This window comes from Sceloporus undulatus, chromosome 6 (genome assembly GCF_019175285.1).
Source record: "Sceloporus undulatus isolate JIND9_A2432 ecotype Alabama chromosome 6, SceUnd_v1.1, whole genome shotgun sequence".
NCBI lineage: Eukaryota > Metazoa > Chordata > Lepidosauria > Squamata > Phrynosomatidae > Sceloporus > Sceloporus undulatus.
In genome coordinates, this window is record NC_056527.1 from 153,888,513 (window position 1) to 153,912,051 (window position 23,539).

General features: G+C 44.0%; 3 protein-coding genes across 5 annotated transcripts in view; 1 reads left to right on the top strand and 2 right to left on the bottom strand.

Moving 5' to 3' along the window:
* The window catches only part of SCAMP2 (secretory carrier membrane protein 2), a 28,174-nt gene extending 27,924 nt beyond the window's left edge, over positions 1-250 (bottom strand). The window contains exon 1 of the mRNA XM_042474817.1: positions 94-250. Coding sequence (XP_042330751.1) covers positions 94-150 — 57 coding nt within the window. The 5' untranslated portion in view covers positions 151-250. The remainder of the gene's footprint in view (positions 1-93) is intronic.
* A 1,110-nt stretch (positions 251-1,360) lies between these two features.
* Positions 1,361-15,680, top strand: MPI (mannose phosphate isomerase). Of its 2 annotated transcripts, XM_042471059.1 has the most exons (8): positions 1,361-1,511; positions 5,044-5,171; positions 6,240-6,440; positions 6,542-6,683; positions 7,813-7,995; positions 9,350-9,523; positions 11,942-12,150; positions 14,816-15,680. In XM_042471059.1, the coding sequence occupies exons 1-8, from the start codon at positions 1,496-1,498 to the stop codon at positions 15,032-15,034; spliced, it is 1,272 nt and encodes a 423-aa protein (XP_042326993.1). In that variant the 5' UTR covers positions 1,361-1,495; the 3' UTR covers positions 15,035-15,680. The 2 variants fall into 2 exon arrangements, with proteins under 2 accessions (XP_042326993.1, XP_042326995.1); XM_042471061.1 differs by lacking the exon at positions 5,044-5,171 and having other exon boundaries at positions 1,401-1,511.
* A 3,694-nt stretch (positions 15,681-19,374) lies between these two features.
* The window catches only part of FAM219B (family with sequence similarity 219 member B), a 14,320-nt gene continuing 10,155 nt past the window's right edge, over positions 19,375-23,539 (bottom strand). For both annotated transcript variants that reach the window (XM_042476645.1, XM_042476644.1), the window contains 2 exons: positions 23,158-23,206; positions 19,375-22,625 (listed from right to left, as the gene is read on the bottom strand). In XM_042476645.1, coding sequence (XP_042332579.1) covers positions 22,470-22,625; positions 23,158-23,206 — 205 coding nt within the window. In that variant the 3' untranslated portion in view covers positions 19,375-22,469. The remainder of the gene's footprint in view (positions 22,626-23,157; positions 23,207-23,539) is intronic.

Below are 23,539 nucleotides of genomic sequence, written 5' to 3' on the forward strand. Positions count from 1 at the left end.
CCACTTCCGGGCGTGGCTCAGCCTCCGAAAGGCTACAGCAGCAGCTCGGCCTGAGCTCCCTCCGACTCCCGCAGCAGCGGCGGCGGCGCTGACCTGGAAGGGGTTGACCTCCACCGGGTCTGCGAAGGGGTTCGTGTCGAAGGCCGCCATGGCCGCTTCCTTCCTCGGGAGGCTGCGCACCTGCTCCCAATCCGGTCCGCTTCCTGCTCCTTAGATACCACGCACGCACGCACACTTCCGGGAGGACGTCGCCGCCGCGCCTGCGCAGTAAGGGGCAGCGCGAGCCTCCGTCACGTGACAAAGCCAACATTTACTCGCCGATTCCCTTATGACGTCATCGCCCGGAGGGAGGGGAGGGGAAAGGAAAACACAGACAAGCAAGGCGCATGCGCCAGAGGAGGGCAGTCATAAGCGGATAAGGGCAGCGGAGAATGAAGGTAACTGAGCATGCGCGATTTCTACCGTAGTGTATCGTGAAGGAGCGCAGCCCTGTTTGTTTGTTAATACGGTACTGGAATTAGTTTTAATATATACATTTATTTCATTTGTTTATTTCGTTTCTATGTTGCTTTTCTCCCAGAAAGAGACTTTATCCCATTCTGCCAAAGAGACCCAGAGCCTCAGCAAACTACAAATCCCAGGATTCTGTGGGATGGGGCCAGGGGGGTTAAAGTGGGGTCATTCTGCATCATTTCTGCAGTGCAGACAAACCTTGTGTAAAGCCAAAATGCCCTTAAGTAATAATAATGATAATAATAATAATAATTATAATAATATATAATATATAATAATATAGGCCCCTAAAACAAAAAGCCCCTAAAACAATATAATAATAATAATAATAATCCCTTAAAACAAAAGCCCTTAATAACAATAATAATAATAATTCCTTAAAATAAAAGCCTTTAAAAATAAAATAATAATAAAATAATAAGCCCTTTAAACGAAAAAGGCTTTAATAATAATAATAATAATAATAATCCCTTAAAACAAAAAGCCCTTAAAATATAATAATAACAATAAGTCCTTTAAACAATAAGGCTTTAAAACTAATAATAATAATTTAAACCCATAAAACAAAGGCCATTAATATAATAATAATAATAATCCCTTAAAACAAAAAGCCAATATTAATAACATTAAGCAAAAAGGCCTTAAAAATAAAATAAATATAATAATAAGCCTTTAATAATAATAATAATAATAATAATAATAATAATAATATAATGATAAGCCCTTAAAAGAAAAAGCCAATTAATAATAATAATAATAATAATAATAATAAATAGATTGCTTCCTTCATTGGCCCAAGTGGATTCTTTCTCTGTCTGTCTTCCAGCCCTCTTTAGAAAGTGGGCGGGGCCTGTCTCTGGCTTAGAGGACTCCATTTCCCAGCGTCCTCTTCGGCCGCGGAGCCTGTCGGGAGATCTGCCTCTCCTTCTGCAGGCCGGGAAAAGAAGAAGAAGGAGGAGGAGAAGAAGGCCCTGGGTTAAGGATGGCAGAGCTGCGAGGTGAGCCTTCGGAGCCCAGGGAGAGGGGCTCCCTCTGAAATCGAGGGGGGATGATGGGAGTTGTAGTCATACAAACCCTTTTAACCCCATTGCTTTGTTTAGGAGGGAACCACGTGCAGAGCTTGGCCCAAAGCACGCCGCAGAAACAACCCAGTTTGAGCCTGCTTTCACTGCCTTGGTTCAATGCAAGGGGATCCTGGGAACTGTAGTGTTTGTGAGCCATTGAGCCTTCTCTGTCACAATGAACTACAGTTCCCAGGATTCCCTAGCATTAAGCCAGGGCAGTTTAAAGTGGCCTTCATGGAGTTCTCATTTTGGGAAGAAGTGACCAGTGGGGCTTTGTCTTGGGTCCAGTGCTATTCAACATCTTTATCAATGACTTGGATGACAGAATTGGGGGCATACTTATCAAATTTGCAGATCACACCAAATTAGGAAGAGTAGCTAATACCCCAGAGGACAGGATCAAGATTCAAAATGACCTGAATAGACTAGAAAGCTGGGCCAAAGCTAACAAAATGAAATTCAACATGAAAAATGAATGAAACTACATGTGAAAGGGATCTTGGGGTCCAGGTAGACCACAAATTGAACATGAGTCAACAGTGCGATGCGGCAGCTAAAAAGGCCAATGCAATTCCAGGCTGCATCAATAGAAGTATAGCGTCTGGATCAAGGGACGTAATAGTGCCACTCTATTCTGCTTTGGTCAGGCCCCACCTGGAATATTGTGTCCAGTTCTGGGTACCACAATTCAAAAAGGATGTTGAGAAACTGGAGCGTGTCCAAAGGAGGGCAGCTAAAATGGCGAAGGGCGTGGAAACCATGTCCTATGAGGAAGGACTGAGGGATGTGGTGGTGCTTAGCCTGGAGAAGGGAAGATGAAGAGGTGGTATGATAACCCCTGTTTAAATACTTGAAGGGATGTCATATTGAGGAGGAGCAAGCTTGTTTTCTGCTGCTCCAGAGAATAGGACACAATGGAGCAGTGGATGCAAGCTCCAGGAAAAGAGATTCCAGCTCAACATTAGGAGGAGCTTCCTGACAGTAAGGGCTGTTTGACAGTGGAATATATAATATTGGAATGTGATGGAGTCTCCCTCCTTGGAGGTCTTTAAACAGAGGCTGGATGGCCACCTGTCAGGGATGCTTTGATTGAAAGTTCCTGCATGGCACAATGGGGTTGGACTGGATCAGGGCCCTTGCGGTCTCTTCCAAGTCTATGATTCTATGAAAGTGAAGGTATAAAGGTAACAAATCCAAAAGAGAGGCTGATCTCTCCATTGAAAGCGGGAGCTGTGGCTCCAAAACACATTGCAGAAATAACCCAGTTTGTGACTGCTTTCACTGCCCTGGCTCAGTGCTAGGGAATTCTGGGAACTATAGTTTGTTATGGTGCCAGAGTTCTCTCTGACGGAGAAGGCTGAGTGTCTTGCAAAACTACAGTCCTCAGAATTTCCTAGCGTTGAGCCAAAGCAGTGAAAGCGGTCTCAAACTGGATTATTCTTGGAGTGTGTTTTGGACCATGGAAAGGTTATTTAAATGTCACTGTTGTGTGTGTGTTTGGAGCCTTCAGGGGGCATGCAAGCTTACTTGGAGATTTCTAGCATTCCCAAGCTGGACATGGCCTGGCATGTGATGATGGATTTTAAAAGGCTTCGGCTATTTATAGTAAGCCAAGTATTCCCATTATTCTGGGACCACATCCGTCATAACCTTCAACTGCTTCTCCTTTGCCCCTTCTCTATATCTAATAAAATATGGCCATGAGATGTTGGCAGAAAATATCAAAATGGACAAGAGATGACTTTGGGCATATCAGTGCCAAGTTGGTTATTCTGGGATAAAAGCTATATTTGATTTGTGCTTGCACTGAATGGACCTTTTCGAGGCTCAGGTCATCTGAAAGGGGATCAACGGTGCCGAAGAGTGACCTTGGGCAAGTCACACACTCTCGGCCTCAGGGGGAAAGCAATGGCAAACCTCCTCAGAAGAAACCTTGCCAAGAAAACCCTGTGATAGGTTCCCCTTAGGGTCAACACAAGTCCAAAATGGCTCAGAGACACACAGCTGCAACCAAGAGTCGGTGTGGTGTAAGTGGTTTGAGTGTTAGAATCAAGAGTAGGGTTCGATGACCAGTTCATCCATGAAGTCCACTGGATGACATTGGGAAAATCATACTCTCTCAGTCTCAGAGGATGGCAACGGCAAACCCCTTCTGAAGAAACTTTCCTTGGGTTCACCATAAGTTAAAAATGATTTGGAGGCACACAACAGCAGCAAAGAGCCAGTGGGGTGTAATGGCTTGAGTGCGGGACTACTACTCTGGAGACCAGGGTTCGATTCCCCGCTCGGCCACGAAGCCCACTGGGTGACTTAGGCAAGTCACAGTCTCTCAGCCTCAAAGAAATGCAAAGGCAAGCTCCCTCTGAACAAACCTTGGCAAGAAAACCCCATGATAGGATCATCTCAGGTTCGCCACGAGTCAGAAATGACTTGAAGGCACACAACAGCGGCAATGCAAGGGTACCTTCTAGATGTTTTAGACTAAAACTTCCATAATCTATGGCCATTGCCCACATTGGCTAGGGCTTATGAGAATAGCAGTCGAAAACTTTGGAGGATAGCAGAGTAACCTTACTCCTGAGATTCTGAGCTCTAGATCCAGCTTGTACATTCAGTAGGATTTCTGCATCACTTGGAAATGGAACTTTCCCCATTTTTCCTACTTCTAGATCAGTGCTACTCAGTAGTGATCCATGGACTGGTGCTGGTCCATAAGCCGTTGGTTACCAATCCACTGCAAGGATCCCGAAAAGAAGAAACAGTTGCCATCAGTGGGCACAAATCGGGTGCCAGTCTCTGGTACATTGTGGGCAAAACCCTGCAAGTCTCCCACATTACATAGGAATTGGGCCTGTCTTTTGAGTTGCAAAACCAATATGCTTTCAGCAAGAGCTTAGCAAGGATGAAGAAAAGCTACCCTCTTTCCTTGTAGGAAAGAATCAAAATGTAAGCAGTTTCTGCATCAGTGATGAAGCTCTTGCTTAATGTTTGTATGCTCTGTGATGAAAACCAGGACACATGTGGCCAAACAATATCAAGACAGGAAAAGTTATTAATGTGGAAGTGTGATCAAGATGGGAAAAGTTATAAGTGTGGAAGATCACCCAAACTAGGAGATGCTGCAGCAGTTTGCTTTTGCCTGAGCCTACTGGAAGTGGCAAAAATCTGCGACTCAGGGTGGCTTATTTAAAAAAAGTACAAATAAAAGCATCCAAACATAGTACATTAAAACAGAATTAAATTACTACAGTCGTAAAACAGAATTGCATGTTACGGAGTCCAAGTTACTTTTGCACTTTGGACTCAGTTTGCAGCAATGGAAGTAAGCGGAGGAGAGAGAAACTTGGACATTTGATGATCTCTGCCAAAACAGGATGGTCGGTATATGTTTGATTCTGGCAATGTTGTCTGGCTAAGCTGTATTCTAGAATAACCTTTTTCTGTGTGTTTCCCCCTGCTTTCTCAGTCTTTCCTCTTGCCTGTGCTGTGCAGAACTATGCCTGGGGCAAGCTAGGCCAGGAGAGTGAAGTGGCCAAACTCCTAGCAAGCAATGATCCCATGGTGCAGATCGAAGCAGATAAACCATATGCTGAGGTAGATGTTTCCCCTTGTTGACCCCTGTCTTCAGGACTTGCCACTGTCAGTTTTTCCTTTCTTCATTGTCCTTCTGTTTAGCCAATTGGGGTGGTGGAGAGGAGTGAGCAAGAGGAGGCACGATAGAGAAATATTCGTTCCAGAATCCCAGAAATCCTCAGCTGGCACAGTGTTACAGAGTCTAAGAGGTGTTAAATGGAAATGTAACTTTTCCTGGTTCTGTGTGCAAAGGAGGAGAAAGTGGATAAGGGGAAGTTTTTCGCCCTTCTCTTGTAATACTAGAACCCACTGGTTCATTTGCTGTAGCTTAATGCTGGAAATTCAGAGAAACTAAAAGGAAGGACAGTGGACCTCCACATCCGCTGGGGTTAAGTGCACAGGACCCCCATGAAAGTGGAAAAACTGCAATTAAAAATTCACTGTGAATAATCAAATCTGCAAAAGTCAAAGCCACGGATAAGGAGGGCCAACTATATATCTTCATGTAGCAAATAGTTAAACTATGGCATTCATTGCCACAAGATGTAGTGATGGCTGCTCACACGGATGGCTTTGAAAGAGCACTGGGTGAATTTATGGAAGCTGAGTCTGTCGATGACTATGAGTCATGATGGATGATGACTCAGGACCAGAAGTAATATACTTTTGTATTGCACTATGTTTGCACAATAACATTTATCACCCATGTCAATTTGCTGGGGATGATGGGGATTATAGTCCCACATGTCTGGAGGGTGCTGAAATACTCTTCCACGCTGGCATCCTGTTAAGGACATACACAACATATGCATCGCCCTTTTGCATTTCACCTCTGGCTGTGGGACATAAGCAGACATTTCCACAATTCTGCTCCCTTCCCATGAAGCAGGGACTATGGGAAGGGGTAAGATGAAGGGTTTCAGGTGCTGTTCAAGATGTCAGGGGTGGTATATCACTCAGCTTAACATTGGTCTGAGTGTAAATCTAGTATGCTGTGCTGAACCATACAGCATTGCAGCTCCAATCTGGTAGAAAAAAGCTACCGATGCAACCACAGTGTGTACTGTATGTTGTTTTCTTTCCTCCTAGCTTTGGATGGGTACTCACCCCAAAGGAGATGCAGTGATTCTAGATAATCGCATCCCTCAAAAGACCTTAGGGCAATGGATCGCAGACAACCCCGGGTGCCTGGGCTCCAAGGTGAAGGATACTTTCCAAGGGCAGCTGCCATTCTTGTTCAAAGTGCTGTCAGTCAACACAGCCTTGTCCATCCAAGCCCATCCCACCAAGGTAAGCTGTCTTCATGGGGTACAAATATTCAGGATAGCTTCTGGTTGCTGTGCAAGAAATGTCATAGGTCTGAACTTTGGCCCTTCTTCTTCTCTTCCCAGGAATTGGCAGAAAAGCTTCATGCTCAATATCCAGAACACTATCCAGATGCCAACCACAAGCCGGAGATGGCAATTGCCCTCACTCCCTTTGAGGGCATGTGTGGCTTCCGGCCTGTTGAGGAAATTGTGGCTTTCCTCCAGAGTAAGTATGAAACAGGACCACTACATGGGTGCATTGGAAAGTGAATAAGTCGCACTCTGTACTAAGCATCAAACAATGAACATAAGAGGTCTCAGTAGGTGATGAGATTTCTGTATAATGCACATTGCGTAGAAAGCTGAATAAGTGTCTGCTGGGAAGATTTGGCAGCAAATACTTGCTAGATTACCGCACTATGTTCTTATAGCACTGCTATTCCACTTTAACTGCTCTGACTGCCTCCTGTTCCATTCTGGGATTTTCAGTTTAAGAAAGAGCATTTAAAATTCTCAGCCAGAGAACTCTTAGACCTCACTGAACTACACACCCCAGAATGCAACAGGAGGCAGCCAGAGCAGTAAAAGTAGAATAGCAGCTCTATAAGAGTGTAGTGCAGTAATGTGGATACTCTTCTATATAGACTGTAATGTATTCTTATTTTATGCATTTGTGGAAGTGGAAGTAGCTGAATTAATCAGAAGAGATGTTTCGTTCCTCTGATGCAGCAGTCAGTTCTTGCTAATTGTGCCTCACTCTAATTCACATGAGTTTAAGAGAAGAATATGCGACACTCTGCATAGCAGATTTTTTAATTTTATTTTATTTGCCTAATATTTTTCATTAGGTCAAAGTGAGTTTGGATTTCAACTCCCTGAAGCCATAACCAGCATGATGAACAATGATAGGTTATCAGAGCTGTAGTTCAAAACATCTGGAATTCAGAAAATCTCTGGTGTTGGTTAATATGTAGGGGCTTGTTGGATGAATGTTTCTGTTCTTGAACCCAGATATTAAATTGGATTAGTGGTTGCCAGTGTCAAATTTGGTTTAAAGTGATTGGCATTAGAAGAGAAGTATTGCATGCCAGATGTTGTTGAACTCCAGCTTTTGGGATTGCTCTCAGTTAGATCTGCTGACTAGGGTTGCTGGGACTTTCAGTCCAATGTTCCACATCCCTGCCATAAAACACCTTTCCTGAACCTAAAACCTTCTGGATGTGTTACCTAGGTCTTGTGCCCTCCAGATACATTGAAGACCAGGCTGCTTTGGAAATGATGTGTGCTGCAGTCCCACATGTCTGAAGGTAGTCTCAATAGGAGAAAACCAACATGACTTTTGGCTTTCCCTGCAGATGTTCCTGAATTCCGGACCCTAATTGGGAACGTGGCCGCAGAACAGCTGGAGCGCAGCGTGAGCGATGACCCTCGGGGTGTGGCGGCTGCTTTGCGTGTCTGCTTTACCAGAATGATGAAGAGCGAGAAGAAGGTCTTTGTGGACCAGCTCAACATGTTGGTGAAGCGGATTTCCCAAGAAGGTGGGTTCTGTGTGAGCTCAGAGAGCATTCACCATAGCTTTCTGCAACTGGACAGAAAGGTGGGGGCTTCTGCCAAGAGTTGCCGTAAGTCAGAAACAGCTTGAAGGCACACAAGAACAAAAGTTACTTGGGAGAAGTGGTTAGAGTGGAACAAAATTACATTTCAGAAGCAGTGTACCAAGAAAGAGTGATGTTGCTTTGTTGATGTAACCCTGGCATGGGCAACTGTGAAGTGGGTAAGGGCCATTTCACATCTTGTGGGCCACAATGTTGTTCCTGGTACAGCCAGAAATTATAAAATGGTTCCAGGTTTTAGCCAAAACCTAGGCAATTTTCCCATTAGGGGGTGGTGGTAGGGGTCAAGGGGACCCAAACAACTGTGTTTTTATGGTGGGAACAGTTGGCTGAAAAATGGGCTGAAATCTTTAGAACCATTTGGGGAGGGGGTTACCAATGAGTTTTCAGAAGCTGCAAAGGAAGAAGTATGTAAAGCCCCTCTTTACCCAATTGTCATGTAATACCAGTTTCTAGTTAGTTTCTTCCCTTTTTTTGTGGGGAGGGCATTTTGAAAGGGTGAGATGAGAGAAAGAGAGAGGTTTTATGCTATTCTCTTCATAAGCCTAAGGAATTGTGCTTTCAAAAAAGAAACAGAAAGTAGCAGAGAAATAATAAACAGCACAGGTGCAAAAGAACTTTCCAAGGTGTATCTGGGCCCCATCATCCCTCACCACTGGGCATGTGGGGAAGATGGGAATTGTAGTCTAAAATAGTGGGACTGGGACTGGAAGAATGTTAAAGAAACCAATTTTCTGCCCTGATCACATTTTTCATGACACCTTTGAGCGTGTAGGAACATATTTATAGATTTTAGCAGGATCATGTGCTTTTGATCTCTCCTGTGGAGAATAGGCTTGCTGCCAGCCCATTGCGCAGTGTCCTGAATCACCTTAGGGGACCAAAGGGTGTGTATGTGTTTATACAAGCTTCCTTTGCATTCATCATTCACTCATGTTCTGCTTTAGTCAACTTCTTTGTTATCCATAAACTAACCGTTCTCTAGTGGTAGAATTCAGATATATAGCTGTGTTAGATCTTGTAGCACCTTTGAGATTAACTGAAAGAAAGGAGCTGGCAGCATGAACTTTGGTAGGCTTCAGTCTACTTCCTCAGATGCTTTTTTGTTCTGTAGTGACCCATATGGCTTGGTTTAATTTTTGTAATCTCTGAACCTGCTCTGACTGGGACATGAGTGAATCAGGACCCAAATGTGATGGGATCCAACAATAGTGATGAGAGGAAACACTGCATCCATTACTTACTAGGCTCTCTTTCTCCATATGCTTCTGATCCACAGCAGCTGCAGGGAAAGATACCTCAGCCAGCTGCGGTGAACTTCTTCTCAAACTCCACTCCCAATACCCCGGAGACATCGGCTGCTTCGCCATCTATTTCTTGAACCTAGTGAAACTAAAGCCAGGAGAATGCATGTTTCTGGGAGCCAACGAACCTCACGCCTACCTCTACGGAGGTGAGTTTATGCTTATTTGGAAGGAGAAATATAACAGCATTGTGTGCATTTTAAAGAATCATAGAACTAGAAGGGACTACAAGGGACATCCAAGCCAACCCAGTTCTGCCATACAGGAATACACAATCAAAACTCTCCTGACATATGGCCATCCAGCCTCTGTTTAAAAACCTCAGAGGAAGGAGACTCCACTACATTCGGAGGCAGCTGTCCAAAACAAAGATATAAGTATGGTTTTGTGGCAGTGAAGTCCGTGGTTTAACTCTGCAGCCATAGTTAGAAGTACAGTCATCCCTCCATGTTTGATGGTTAAGCATCTGCAGATTTTATTATTTGTGGACTGCTGCATTTGCCACTGCCTCTGCTGCTGCCCTATTCCATTTTAACAGGGATTTTGATAATACCTGTGTTGTTGGGAAGATATCAAACTGATGGGGTGGCTGGGCCTGGCTACATACATTCTTTCCCATGTTTCATTGTGTTTTACTACCTTGTTTGCAAGAATGTCATGGGGAACCTTGTCAAAGACCTTATTGAAATCAAGATATGCTAAATCCACCGCATTCCCAGTGGGTTGCCACAGGATTCTGTCCTGGGCCCAGTGCTATTCAACATCTTTATCAACAACTTGGACAAAAGAATAGGGGGCATGCTTATTAAATTTCCAGATGACACCAAATTAGGAGGAGTAGCTAATATCCCAGAGGACAGGATCAAAATTCAAAATGACTTTAATAGATTAAAAAACTGGGCCAAAACTAACAAAAATGAATTTCAACAGGGAGAAATGTAAGGTACTGCATTTAGGGCGGAAAAAAGAAATGCATAGATATAGGGTGAAGGACACCTGGTTTAACAAGACTCTTTGTGAAAGGGATCTAGGAGCCCTAGTAGACCACAAGTTGAACATGAGTCAATAGTATGAGGTGGTAGCTAAAAAGGCAAATGCGACTCTAGGCTGCATCAATTGAAGTATAGTGTCTAGATCAGTGTTGGCAAACGTTTTAGAGACTGAGTGTCCAAACTGCAACCCAAACCCCACTTATTTATCGCAAAGTGCCATGTCCCTCTGACTTTCTAGTAACAAACTCTGGTGAACTCTGTGTTGAGGTGATGGCATGTGTACCCACACAGAAGGCTCTGAGTGCCACTTCTAGCACTGGTACCATAGGTTCGCCACCACTGGTCTAGATAAAGTAATAGTGCCACTCTATTCTGCTTTGGTCAGGCCTCACCTGGAATAATTTACAGTTGTAAAACGGTTAAAAGCTGCTTAGGCAGTATGAAGCGGTATATAAATGAAGCTGCTATTGCTATAACTGTCTTTAGTTCTGGGCACCACAATTCAAAAGGGATATTGAGGAACTGGAGCATGTCCAGAGGAGAGCAACCAAAATGGTGAAGGGTCTAGAAACCATGCCCTATGAGGAGTGTCTTAGGGAGCTGGGTATGTTTAACTTGGGGAAGAGAAGGTTAAGAGGTATTATGATAGCCCTGTTTAAGTATTTGAAGGGATGTCATATTGAGGATGGAGCAAGCTTGTTTTCTGCTGCTCCAGAGACTAGGACCTGGAACAATGAATGCAAGTTACAGGAAAAGAGATTCCACCTCCAAGGAGTCTCCTTCCTTGGAGGTCTTTAAGCAGAGGTTGGATGTCCATCTGTCGGGGATGCTTAGATTGTGAGTTCCTGCATGGCAGAAGGGGGTTGGTCCGGATGGCCCTTGTGGTCTCGTCCAGCTCCATGATTCTATGTGCATATTCAGAGCTTGAGTAAGAGGAGGAGAAAAACATCTCATTGTCCACTTTTTACCCATTGCTGTGGTGCCCTCCAGGTGTTTTGGTGGGCAACTCCATCTGGCCCAAACCATCTGGAGGACAAGTGGGTAAAGCTAGTCCGTAACCTCAAATACATAGTTTAATAAAGGAGGGGAAATGTTTTTCTTGAGCGCTGCACTGGAGTGAGTGGAACCAAGATGCATTTTGTAGAACAGCTGGGGTACCCAGGGAGGCTGTGGAGGGCTGGCCCCCCCTCCACATCTCACCCACATAGAACAATTGTTTTCCCCCAAATACCTTCTAGTGGTAAGTGATGTTTCTGATATATATTTTGTGTCCCCCTGGTCAATTAGTAACAAGGAAGGAATGGAACACATATCCTGCTCACTTCCTATTTTAGAAAAAGGCCTCTTCTCAGCCTAAATGGCCCATGAGAGGGGCAAAAATAGGATGGAAATGACCCCAAGAGCCTAGAGGGTATTCAGAGGCAAAAAAATGAGAAGAAAAGGTTGAACCCTGCAGGGATTCTGGGCTGCAAATGGCCTTTGGGTCACACTTTCTTCATTCGTGCCATAAAAGAAGCCTTCTTTGTCCCCAGGAGGGGATCCCCGCATAATGTGACTGCTATTTCTGTTCCACAGACTGTATTGAGTGCATGGCATGTTCCGACAACACTGTGCGAGCAGGCCTGACACCCAAGTACATCGATGTCATCACCCTGTGTGAAATGCTGAACTACACCCCAGCTCCTAGCAGCTCCAAGCTCTTGGTTCCTGTTCAGAGTCGCCTGGACCCTTGCATCTACCTCTACGATCCTCCCATTCCAGACTTCTCTGTCATGAGGATAGAGGTGACGTACGCTCTGACATACTATAAAACCAAACTTCAATACTATACATACTATAAAACAAAACTTCCCAACTGGGATCCCCTCCAGAGATGTGTTAGACTACAATAGCCATCATTCCCAGACTTTAATGAGATGGCCATGCTGGCTGGGAAGAGTGAGAATTGTAGCTCAACACATCTGAAGTGCACCCCAATTGGGAAAGTTGTCTTCACCACGCTACTGCACTGGTTATTGTGATGAAATTTTGCAGTCTGGCCTGGGTCCAAAGAATCTCAATAAGCTTGGATGCGTTTTTGTGGGGAAATGTTTTGGATATGTTGAATCCACACAGAGGGGGGTTCCATTGGTTTCACTCCCAGGGCATGGACCATGGAAAAAATCCTAGATGATGTGGCTGGAATTAATCTTATGTGGCCATTGTTTAGCTTGCACTTGTCTAATTTATTGGAGGGGAGGTTTTCCAGTTGCATACTGAAGCTGATACGAATCAGTAAGAGGTAGCCTCTGACCAGGTAATGCAGGAATGGGGAATATATAGCCCTCCAGATGTTGCTCGACTGCAATTCCCATGGTCCCTCACTTTATCCAGTGTAAGCTAAAGCTGACAGGAATTGTAGTAGAGCACGGATGGGAACCATGAATCCCCCAAATGTTGTTGGAATGCAATGCCATGAGTTATTTCACATTGGATACACTTTTTAGGGCTGCTGGGACTTGCAGTCCAACAATATCGGAAGGGCTGCATGAGTTCCAACCCTGCAGTAGAAGGACATAAGGAGCTCATTGCCAATTGGCATGGCAGGCCTATGACCAGCATGCCTTTCCCAGAGTAGGCAAGAAGGCTGTGTAACTATAAAGCAGAGATAGGTAAAGTGCAGCCTGTAGGCCACATGTGTCCCCAGGGCTTTTTTTTATGGCCCCATATTCCTCCCAATGTCCTCTAGGATGCCACTTTCACCTTGTCCCCCACCACCATTTTAGGCCAGAGAGAGGCCTTTTTTTGTAATGGGAAATGAACAGAAAGTTGCTTCCACTCTTGCTGATCTTTAAAAAAAAGGTCTCTCCAGGGCTTAAAATGGCCCCAGGGAAACTTGAAAACCTGGCAGAAATGTCTCTCATGCCAGATAGAGGGTGTTTGGGGACAAAAAAAGATTGATCTTTTGCAGAGTATGTGTGCAGTCTTCCAAGCCATTTGTATAGTTTGATCATAGCATTGGTCTTTAGGGCCCAGGATGCAGGAGGGAGGTTTTGCGCAAGGGGTGTACTGCTGTGTTTTTAAATATTTGGGGGAAATAATTGTGCCCTGTGTCACAGTTGCTTCATTTTCAGTATTGCTGGATCTTCTGGCAGCTGACTGAATAATACTATTCAGCACATTCCTGAAGGTGAAAGGAATGGAGGATTTTGGACACGTCTTGTGTGTCTTCAAGTCCTTTCTAAGTTCTGGTGACCCTAAGGTTATCATAGAGTTGGAAGAGACCCCAAGGGCCATCCAGTCCAACCCCCTGCCATGCAGGAAATCTCAATCAAAGCATCCCGACAGATGGCCATCCAGCCTCTCTTTAAAGACCTCTAAGAAATGAGACTCCATTACACTCTGAGGGAGTGTGTTCCACTGTCGAACAGCCCTTACTGTCAGGAAGTAAGTATTTAAACAGGGCTATCATATCACCTCTTAACCTTCTTTTCTCCAGGCTAAACATCCCCAGCTCCCCGAGTCTTTCCTCATAGGACATGGTTTCCAGACCCTTCACCATTTTAGTCGCTCTCCTTTGGAGATGCTCCAGCTTCTCAACATCCTTTTTGAATTCTGGTGCCCAGAACTGGACACAGTATTCCAGGTGGGGCCTGACCAGAGCAGAATAGAGTGGCACTATGACTTCCCTTGATCCAGACGCTATACTTCTATTGATGCAGCCTGGAATCGCATTGGCCTTTTTAGCTGCCGCATCACACTGTTGACTCATGTTCAACTTGTGGTCTACTTGGACTCCCAGATTATTATTATTATTATTATTATTATTATTATTATTAACCTTTATTTATAAAGCGCTGTAAATTTACACTTTCACACGTAGTTTCATTCAGCCAGGTCTCCCCCATCCTATATCTGTGCATTTCATTTTTCCGCCCTAAGTGGAAAATTTTCCACCTTACATTTCTCCGTGTTGAAATTCATTTTGTTACCTTAGGCCTAGCTTTCTAATCTATTCAGCTCATTTTGAATTTTAATCCTGTCCTCTGGGGTATTAGCTACTCTTCCTAATTTGGTGTGATCTGCAAATTTGATAAGTATGCCCCCAATTCTGTCATCCAAGTCATTGATAAAGCTGTTGAATAGCACTGGACCCAGGATAGAGCCTGTGGGACCCCACTGGTCACTTCTCCCCAGGATGAAAAGGAGCCATTGTTGAAAGGGGCCTATCATGGGTTTTGCTTGGCAAGATTAGTTCAAAGGAGGTTTGCCATTGCCTTCTGTTGAGGCTGAGAGTGTGTGACTTGCCCAAGGTCACCCAGTGGCTTTCATGGCCAATGACACTGCTCCTCACTTTGTTCTGGGCCTGGTATAATTGCTTTCCCCTTGAAGGATACAGTAAATGACCAACCCAAGCAACACTTCACTTCCTTTTCTGAGCGACATGCCTCTCCTTTTTTATTATTACAGATTCCTTCTTCCATTAAGTTATACCTTGTTTCTGCCATCGACTCAGCTAGCATCCTCTTGGTGGTCCAAGGGACTGCTGTCGGCACTTCTACAGCAGCTGTGTCCGAAATGGCCCTCCGCCGTGGCTCCGTGCTCTTCATCTCAGCCAACGAGAGCGTCTCTTTACACCAGTCTGCAGGCGAAGGGATGCTCCTTTTCCGAGCCTGCTGCCTGCTCTAATATGGGACTTTTTGTCTTTCTTCCCTTGCTCTGACTCCCTTAGCATCAATAGAACCTGGCCTGAACCCTCCGTAAATGCCAACTGATTTCTACCCCATCAGATCACTGTGTCAAAAGTCCAACTCATTCAGGCTCACCCATCTGTGGTTAGCTATTGTTTCCCAATCTTCTTGCCTTTACCCTAGCCTGCCCCTGCAAGCACTGGAAAGAGTAGTCAGGAAATCTCTGCAGTAGCCCATTCTGGAGGGCTGGATTATTCCCACCCCTGGTTTAGATGTTGATGAACTACTATCCCGCATCCTTGTCTATGCTGAAAAAGACTGACAGGATTTAGAGTTTGACATCATTTAGAGGATCATGGGTTCTCCAGTTCTGCATTAGTGCTCTCTGGCAGCTCAAACTGCAACCCAGGTACTTTTTCCAAAGTCACAGCAGCCATGGTACCATGATTACATGTGGAAGAATTCAGGTTCACCTTCCTGATATACAAGGGTTGACATCCTGTTAATGGTAGACACAGGTGCAAGTCTATATTCTATCTGTATGTGTTTTTTTGGGGGGGGGGGTCAATGTGGAAGCAAATACAGTCATCCCTCCATATTTGCAGATTTGATTATTCACGGATTTCATTAATATGTTCTCTCTAGGACTGTCTAGGTCCTCCGGTGCAACTCTGTGGTCAACTTTAACTAAAAGTTGCACTGAAAGAGCATTTGTAGCTACTCCAGTGCCATTCTGTGGTCAGTGTATGTTGGACATTGACCACAGAGTTGCACTGGAGGACCTAGAGATTCCTAGAGAGGTGTCCTCTTAGGTAAAAACAGTGTTTTTGTTATTTGCGGTTTTTCCATATTCACGGGGGTCTTCTTCCCCTAATCCTAGAGAATATGGAGGAACAACTGTATTCTCTTCCCTCCAGAGTAATCAAAATCCTCCCTTCCAGACTTAGCAAAGAGGTGCTGCCCCACAGCCATTCCATGACTGGTGGCGTGTGTATGTATCAGATAAACATCTGGCTGTGTCCCTGGTGACCCATACAAAAAATGATTACATTATCCACTGAGGCCTTCAGAAGATCTGACGAACCCCAGAGGGTGATGCTGTCATTTTGTGTCTTGCTATGGGGACCTAGCCAGATGCTTGCCTAACCCCCTCCCCCCAAAGATGTAGAGATCTCACAGCACCTTTGAGACTAACTGAAAGAAGTTGGCAGCATGAGCTTTTGTAGACTAAAGTCTACTTCCTCAGATGCAACTCTCAGACAAACGCAGTCTCAGTGGTGCTGCAAGATCTCTCTACATCTCTGATTCTACAGACTAACACGGCTATATCTTTGAATGCTCCCCCTTCCCCAAAATCAGGCTATGGGGAGGCTGCAGCAACTCTATAGTAAGTCTAGTGGGTAGTGAACGCCCAGGTGTAGCATAGTTCAATATGAACTACTATGTTATGTTGAGCTATACAGGATTCCAGCCCTGATATGTTACTGCCCTCCTGTTGTGCTGCATTCCTGGGAGGTTGATTTATATATTATAGACTAAATACTGTAAAACAAGTGGGTTTGGCAACTACTGTATAGGAAAGACTCTCTCTCTCTGTAAGCCCCACCAACAGTGGAAAGAAGAATGGAGGTTTGGAAGATGCTCCTTGTGCTTCTTTCCCTCCTCAGCTTGTCACATTCCACTAAATTCAGCCCAATTCTACATTATCCCATTTCCCTGGAAGCCAGGCGAAGAAGAGCCTGTGCAATGCCATGCAAACATTTGAGCCAAAGCAAGCAAATCCTCATTTTCAATATTTGCTCATCCCACTTTGGTCTTGCCAGTTTTGTTGTGCTGGTCAAACCCAACGAATTATAGTCAGTTTGTAGCATAAGCTGTTGTAGATTTGGGGACCTACTAAAACAAATGACAGTACTTGCCCATACTAGACTAAAAGATTGGTTGACAATGAGACTCTTTGAAAACCCAATTGGTAAACATGTGCCAGGATATTGAATTAAAATGGACACTAGCATAATATTAGAAGACCAACTTAAAAGAGACTGTTTCACATTGAGGGAAATCTGGCTTTATTTATTTCCCTTGTGCCCGGGTTTGCGCCCGTCCGTTTTTTTCTCTGCGGAAGTATCTGGTCTCTTATCTTTGTCCTCCAGCCAGGAGATGATGTGCTTCAGAATAAAGACTGGTATTTCCTGCCTCTCGTTCTTTTCTTGTTGCTCTCCTGTTGATCCAGAAGGCCCTTCGCATGGCACAGCGTTCTGTCAACCCCCCCTCCATAGTACTGATTATTAACCAGTGCAGCTGCGCTCAAGGGGCGCATGGCGAGTCGACTAGGCCTCAGGCAGGCCTGGGAACGAATTGAGGGAGGGTTTGGTTGCTGATAAGACACCACTCCAAAAATTCAAACAGGGCTATCGTCACAACTAATTACAAATCCCAGGATTCCATAGCATTGAGCCGTGGCAGTTAAAATGGTGTCAGACTGGATTGTCTGCCGTGTAGATGCACCCACAAATTTTGTAGGGTTCTGTTAGGAAAGGAACATTGAGGCTTGGTTTTGCTTGTTCCTTCCTCTCCAATACAGCCTGGTGATGGTCAACAACTAGTTGTTCAAGCAACAACTAGGGCTCTCCCTGTTTAGCTTCTAAGATCGGGCAGGATTTGGTGCCTTCAGCTGCATAGAAAAACCTGGATATTCAGCGCTTCTTCAGAATGTTCTCCTGTCACTTCATTCTAGAAATGACAAGAAAACTCCCAAATATATTGTGGCATAAACATTCATGGGGCAGAGCTTAAAGTTTTCATGCATCACAAGATGTTGCCATTTTTACTATGAAAAGCTAACACTGCGTCCCTTCTGGAACCTTTAAGGAGCAGTAATGGCTTGCAATATATAAAAATAGGTAACGTAACAAGACATTGAAAGGGAAGAAGAAAAAATGTAAATAAATTTTAAAATACCAGTTTCCAACTTGCATTATTACTGTATCTTCTAAAAATATAAGAATCACATTTAGTTTCATACTCCTTTAACATAACCTGTCAATATAAAATTCTATCTCACAGTATTTATTCCACAGTTTGTGTTATATATATGCTTTTTTCCAGTGATGGAGATGGAAACATCCTATAACATGGGTTGATTCCATCTCTTACTCTGAAATAGGCAGGAAAAACAGATTTGAAGGAGTCGCCACCAGAGAGAGCAGCCTCCATCATCCCTCAGTCTTTTTCCTGCCTGGCTTTGGGTAGGATGTGTTTTTCCTTTTCTCCTCCTTCCATGACTATGTCTTAAAGACTTTAATATTTCTTCTCATATTTATTCTATTCTTCTTATATTCATGGTCTGTTCTCTCCTGCTTTGGCAACTACTTGCAAAAACAGCTATGTTTTCTTTAGTCTTGCTCTATCCTTTTGACATTCTAAAGGCAGAAACAAAGCCAGGCGGGGAGAGACAGTTCAGAACCTGTCCTTAACCAAATGGCGCCACACCGCAGTTACCAACCCCAGAAGGGGTTTGGGTGGTGAGATGAACAACCTGAGAAGACTTTGGAGGAGACAGAACCACCTGTCCTTGGCCAGATTGCGCCCCACTGCAGACATCAAACCCGGCAAGAGGTTTGGACAGTGAGAGAGAGGGGGGGGGGAGGCAGACTTCAAGAGGTGAGTGGTGATCCTACTTCTAATCCTATGTTTGTGGGCTAGGATTTACCCCAGAAGTTTGTTCCTGCCTTGCATTGCCAGTTTTCAAAGCGATTTCAGTTACCTCAATAGTGCGAGTGGAGAGTTGTTTCCTGGGCACCATCCAACACCACTACATTAGATTGTTTTGGTAGTGAGCCACAAAGCAGCAGACAGCTTGTAGGAAAAGATATCAGAGAGACCATAACAGCTTGTCCTGAATCTCGAGATCTTCAACAGAGACTCTATTGTGTATCCCACCAGCCCAAGGTGAGGCTCATAAACACCCAATACAGGGCTTTCCCTAGCACCATCATGACTGACATTCTCTCCTTATGGCGCTTCAAGTGAGCAGTGGAAACAGTGTGCTCCATATGGCCTATGGCTTTTAAGTGGCTTTTAAATTTCTTTTTAGAAATGCAGAACATTTACATTTTATTGTATAGTGGGCCCTTTGCATTCGCTAAGGTTAGGGATGCAGGACCCCTGTGAAAATGGAAAAGCCACAAATAAAAAACCACAATTTTTTAAAAATCTGACAGAACACCTCTCTAGGAATCTCTAGGTTCTCCAGCACAACTGTATGGTCAACAACTTTGATACCCCCTTTCAATACAATGACTCTTTCAGGTAACAAAGGAAAGCAGCCTCCACAGTACAAGGTAGAGTTTTATTGATACACACTTCCCTTGCTTAGAATGTACATTAAAAAAAAAGTCAAATACATTAGTTCTCTATAGATATAATATTAAATATTCAATACGATTGTCCTCATATAATGCATTTAGAGTATTTTAAGGCAGCTTTTAACACCCTCTACTGGGCACAGTCATTGACCTCCCTTTTCTCCCAACAATTGCCACATAAGCAAAATTAAAAAAAACAACCACCACGAAGTACACACATACAGTACATACTCCTTTGCTAGCAAGGCCTGGGTCACAGCAGAAAACCAGCAGCTGTGTATCTGCCCTGTCTGCTAGTGTCTTTGCTCCCTGCTTGTCTTCTCCACAAACTACACTGCGACTAAACTTAGAGTAACTCTAGTTCAGCATGAAAGTCAAGATGTCATCTCTGAAGGTGCTACTTGAAACACCTATATAAAACAAAAAGCAACTTGAGGGAACCCAGTTGCCCGAATGCTCCAATGAAACCAGCAACCAACTCTACATAAAGGTAGGTAAAGAATGCCAGACTTCTCTTTCCCACCACTTGCTGGCAATCTTCTCCAAAGGTGCAATGGGCAAACACTGTTCTGTGCTATGGTCTCCTGCCATTTGTCAATGTTCTATCCCTTAAAACAATGGTTCCCAATTTTTGGTCCTCCAAATGTTCTGAACCCCAGTTGGCTGGGGCTCATGGGGTCTGAGGTAAACAAATGAAGGACCAAAGATTGGGAATCACTGCACTTAAAACAGCAAAGCTATCCAAGTACATTCATCCCACTGGGAGCCCTGTCAACTTCCCAAGTGGCCTTTTAATGTGTTCTCAAAGAAAATTTAGATCAGGAATGGAAGAACTCTGTCCCCTTTCCGACAAGATGTTTTGAAGTTCAACTTCACAGCCAGTGGGAAAGTGTCGTGTTCTGAAACATCTGGAGGGCCAAAGGTCCCTCACTCCTGGTCTAGAAGAAGCAGGGAGATTGTTGATCTAGGACCCAACCTCTGCAAAGAAGCCACTCTATCCCACTGTGAACATATGTCTACTGAAATGTTTTCTAGGAAGAAGCCATTGCCATCTTTGGTTTAGAATAGCTATCCCAGCACATCTTCATGTTGCATTACTGTTGCACTAGTGCAAGGGCTTCTGGGCTTCCTGCTACTTGAGTATCAGTTCGTAGGGAAGGCCAGTGGATCCTGCAGACCCTCTGAAGGGAGTTCTGTCAGTGCCAAGCCCTTGAAGGGATTGTACCTACACTGGGAGAGATCCTATAAAACTTGGTGTAACTTTATTAGCAGCAGTATTGAAAGGAAGAGCGGCTTTGCTGCCTCCATGACATGGATCCACCAGCTGCCCAGGTTATATCTAGGTAAGATCCCTGACAACAGAAGCAGCAAAAATGGCTGGATTCAGGTTCACTAGTTCTTGCTGTTCACAAATCATTTTCATGTTGTGGCCAAATTATGGTAAATGGGTATCTCCTTCATCTTACCTAAAGCTACTGGAAAGTAGATCTCCTCCCTACCATCCATAGGACCACAAAAAAGAAAAAGCTCCCTGCTTTTTGCTTACAGAAACTTATATAATGCTGAAAGATTCTTCCATCCTATTCTCTGGGATTACTGACAGGGCTTAGAAAAGTTGCTTTTCTGGACCAGGACCAAGAGCCTATCCCTACTGCATTCGGCACAATCTTATAAACATCCCTCTGCTCAAGCACTGAACTCTGCAGCTACAAAACCAGTTGCACAATATGTCATGTGGCTGTGCACTTTTCCACTGTGCCACAGTCACTCTGGTTCCCCAAGTGCCAATAAAGACTGTACTTATAAAACCTCCCAAGCATCTAGGCCCCAGTAACTCTGAATAGGATGCATTTTGCTACCAGGTGAATACACCAGAAAACAGAGTTGTCTTTCTCATACAAGCTGGCTGAAATTTGGTGGCCAGGATATTTTGTTTCCTATAGGTTTCAAAGAGACCCTCATGTGCAAATGAGTCAAGAGAGTCAATGTTTTATGCAAATTAAGTCAGATTAACAGACCTTTCAAAAAGATCTAAACACTTGATTACATAAATACAGAGAGGAGGTTATGCACACCAACATCAGTGTGAATACCGTGTCTGAACAAGTACAAACTTCGCAACAAAGAAAACAAGATAAAGCAACAACGATCCACTTTTTGTCATTTTCCTCCATGATGAATTCAGTACCTTCCTTGAGACATGTCTCTTTGGTTAGCATGTAACTCTCATCCTTTGCCAAGAAGTACTTGCCCATCCATTAATGGATAGGGGGAAAGGACCTAAAGGACCACTGTCCAAGTTTCCATTCATGAGACCAAATCCTGAATCCTCAGGGATAACTAGAAGATTGTAGAGATTCTCAAACTCGTTTGAAACTTGAAGGAATGGGATACAAGCAATCACTCTGGATGCCAAAGCTGTCAGATGGCAAGGGGACTCCAAGAGGTATCTGGCCCCAAGGACAAAGTGGATCAAACTGCTCGAGGAGATTCTGTTTGATGTGTCACTAACAACAAGATGTCTTCCCTGCAAGGATACCACCATCCTAAGAGAAAGTGGTCCAGGCACTGAAGTTCAGTAAAGGATCCTGAGTAGACTAGGAAGATCCCCTTTATTCAGATCTTAAGTAGTGTTTTGGTTTCACGGACTAGACTTTCATAGTCTAGGTTTCATAGACTAGAATCTTGCCTTGTCATCCTTCACTTTTACACAAATTAAAGAGCTGGGTGATTTGTCTTTATGCTGACCTCTCCTTTGTCACAAGGCCCCTTCCCACAAATGCAAGGCTAACTAGCTGGTCCTTTGCCTCCTGAGTACTTGCACTTAATGTAGTTTTATATTGCACCATCAAAAATAGCTTTGAGAGAACAGCCAGTGCCCTGGGTAAGTGCCAACAGTGCAAAGGGATGTCCTTTTTGCCAGTCACCAAAGCACCTTTCCTCCATCTCTCCATCAGTCTCAGCCAAGGTTTGGTACTGGCCTCTGTCAGGCATCCATACACCCCAAAGTTAAGGGAAAGTGCTGCTGTCTTGACCTGTGCAGTTCATCCCTTGGAAGATCACCTCTTACTGGATGGAGCAGGAGGCAGACTCCCCAAAGCAACAGGAACAAGGCGAGGATGAAATGGGTTTGGGGGGGATGAGGTCAAGGTCCTCGTCATCTGGGATTTCATCAAGGTGGTACCCATCCTGCAGCAGCTGGCGGCTAAGATCCTGGTTGACCTGGAAAGGAAAAGAGGATGGTAAAAACATCTGATGAGAGATTACTTGAGGAAAACAGAAGCACTGCGTCTCAGAGACTGATTAATTCATTAAATGTTCTGCTGAAGCTCTGAAATGGAACGCACTGAAATGCTGTTAAGTGTGCCCCCCCCCCAAAAAAAAACCTTCAACAGTTAAAAAAAATAGAGAAAAGGGGAGTGAGAGAGGAAGAAATAGTAAGAATGGAAGATACTGGAATGAGGGAAAGATCAGTGGAAAAAGGAGGACAGACTGAAGAGTTTCTAATTCTTATAAAGGTGACTATTGCAAGTAATCAGTATAACTTAATAATGCATATTAAAGTACAATGACAACAAAAAGATTATTATAAAATAATACTAAAAATGTTTATCCACAATATTCAAATGGAAAGCCAATGGTCTCCCTTTCCTCCATCCCAATCCAGAATAAAGACCTGAAGTTAGACAACTGTTAGCATCGAAAGGAAAATAAATAAGTGAATATCAAGGTTTAAAAAGTCTCCTAGACTTACCTCTGCAGAGGAGTAACCAGAGGAGCATCGTGATTCCAACTCCCCATCACTAGGAAAAGAAGATCCAAGAGTCAGGACAAGCTCACATTTCTGATATATTTCTGGTTCTCAATTTACTGGCTGAAATAAAAACAAGTGGGCTTTGTTCTCTAACAGGAACTATACCACTCATGAGAACCCAAAAGCCCTACTACAGCATCTTATTTTCCACCAATGTTACTAGGAAGCCTGTAAGTAGGATATGAAAGCAAGAACCCCTCATATTGTTGCACCCAAGCAACAAATCTTCAGAGGTATACTGCTTCCAAAGATAGATGTACTATTAAGCTGTTGTAACTAGTAGCTACTCACTGAAAGGAGGATAGAAAGGAGGAGCCCTGGT

What these genes read in the sequence shown, in the direction of transcription:
- MPI (XM_042471059.1), top strand. An exon ending in TCCAAGCCCATCCCACCAAG is followed by an intron (nt 6,441 to 6,541) that starts GTAAGCTGTCTT and finishes TTCTCTTCCCAG; the next exon opens with GAATTGGCAGAAAAGCTTCA. An exon ending in TCACGCCTACCTCTACGGAG is followed by an intron (nt 9,524 to 11,941) that starts GTGAGTTTATGC and finishes TCTGTTCCACAG; the next exon opens with ACTGTATTGAGTGCATGGCA.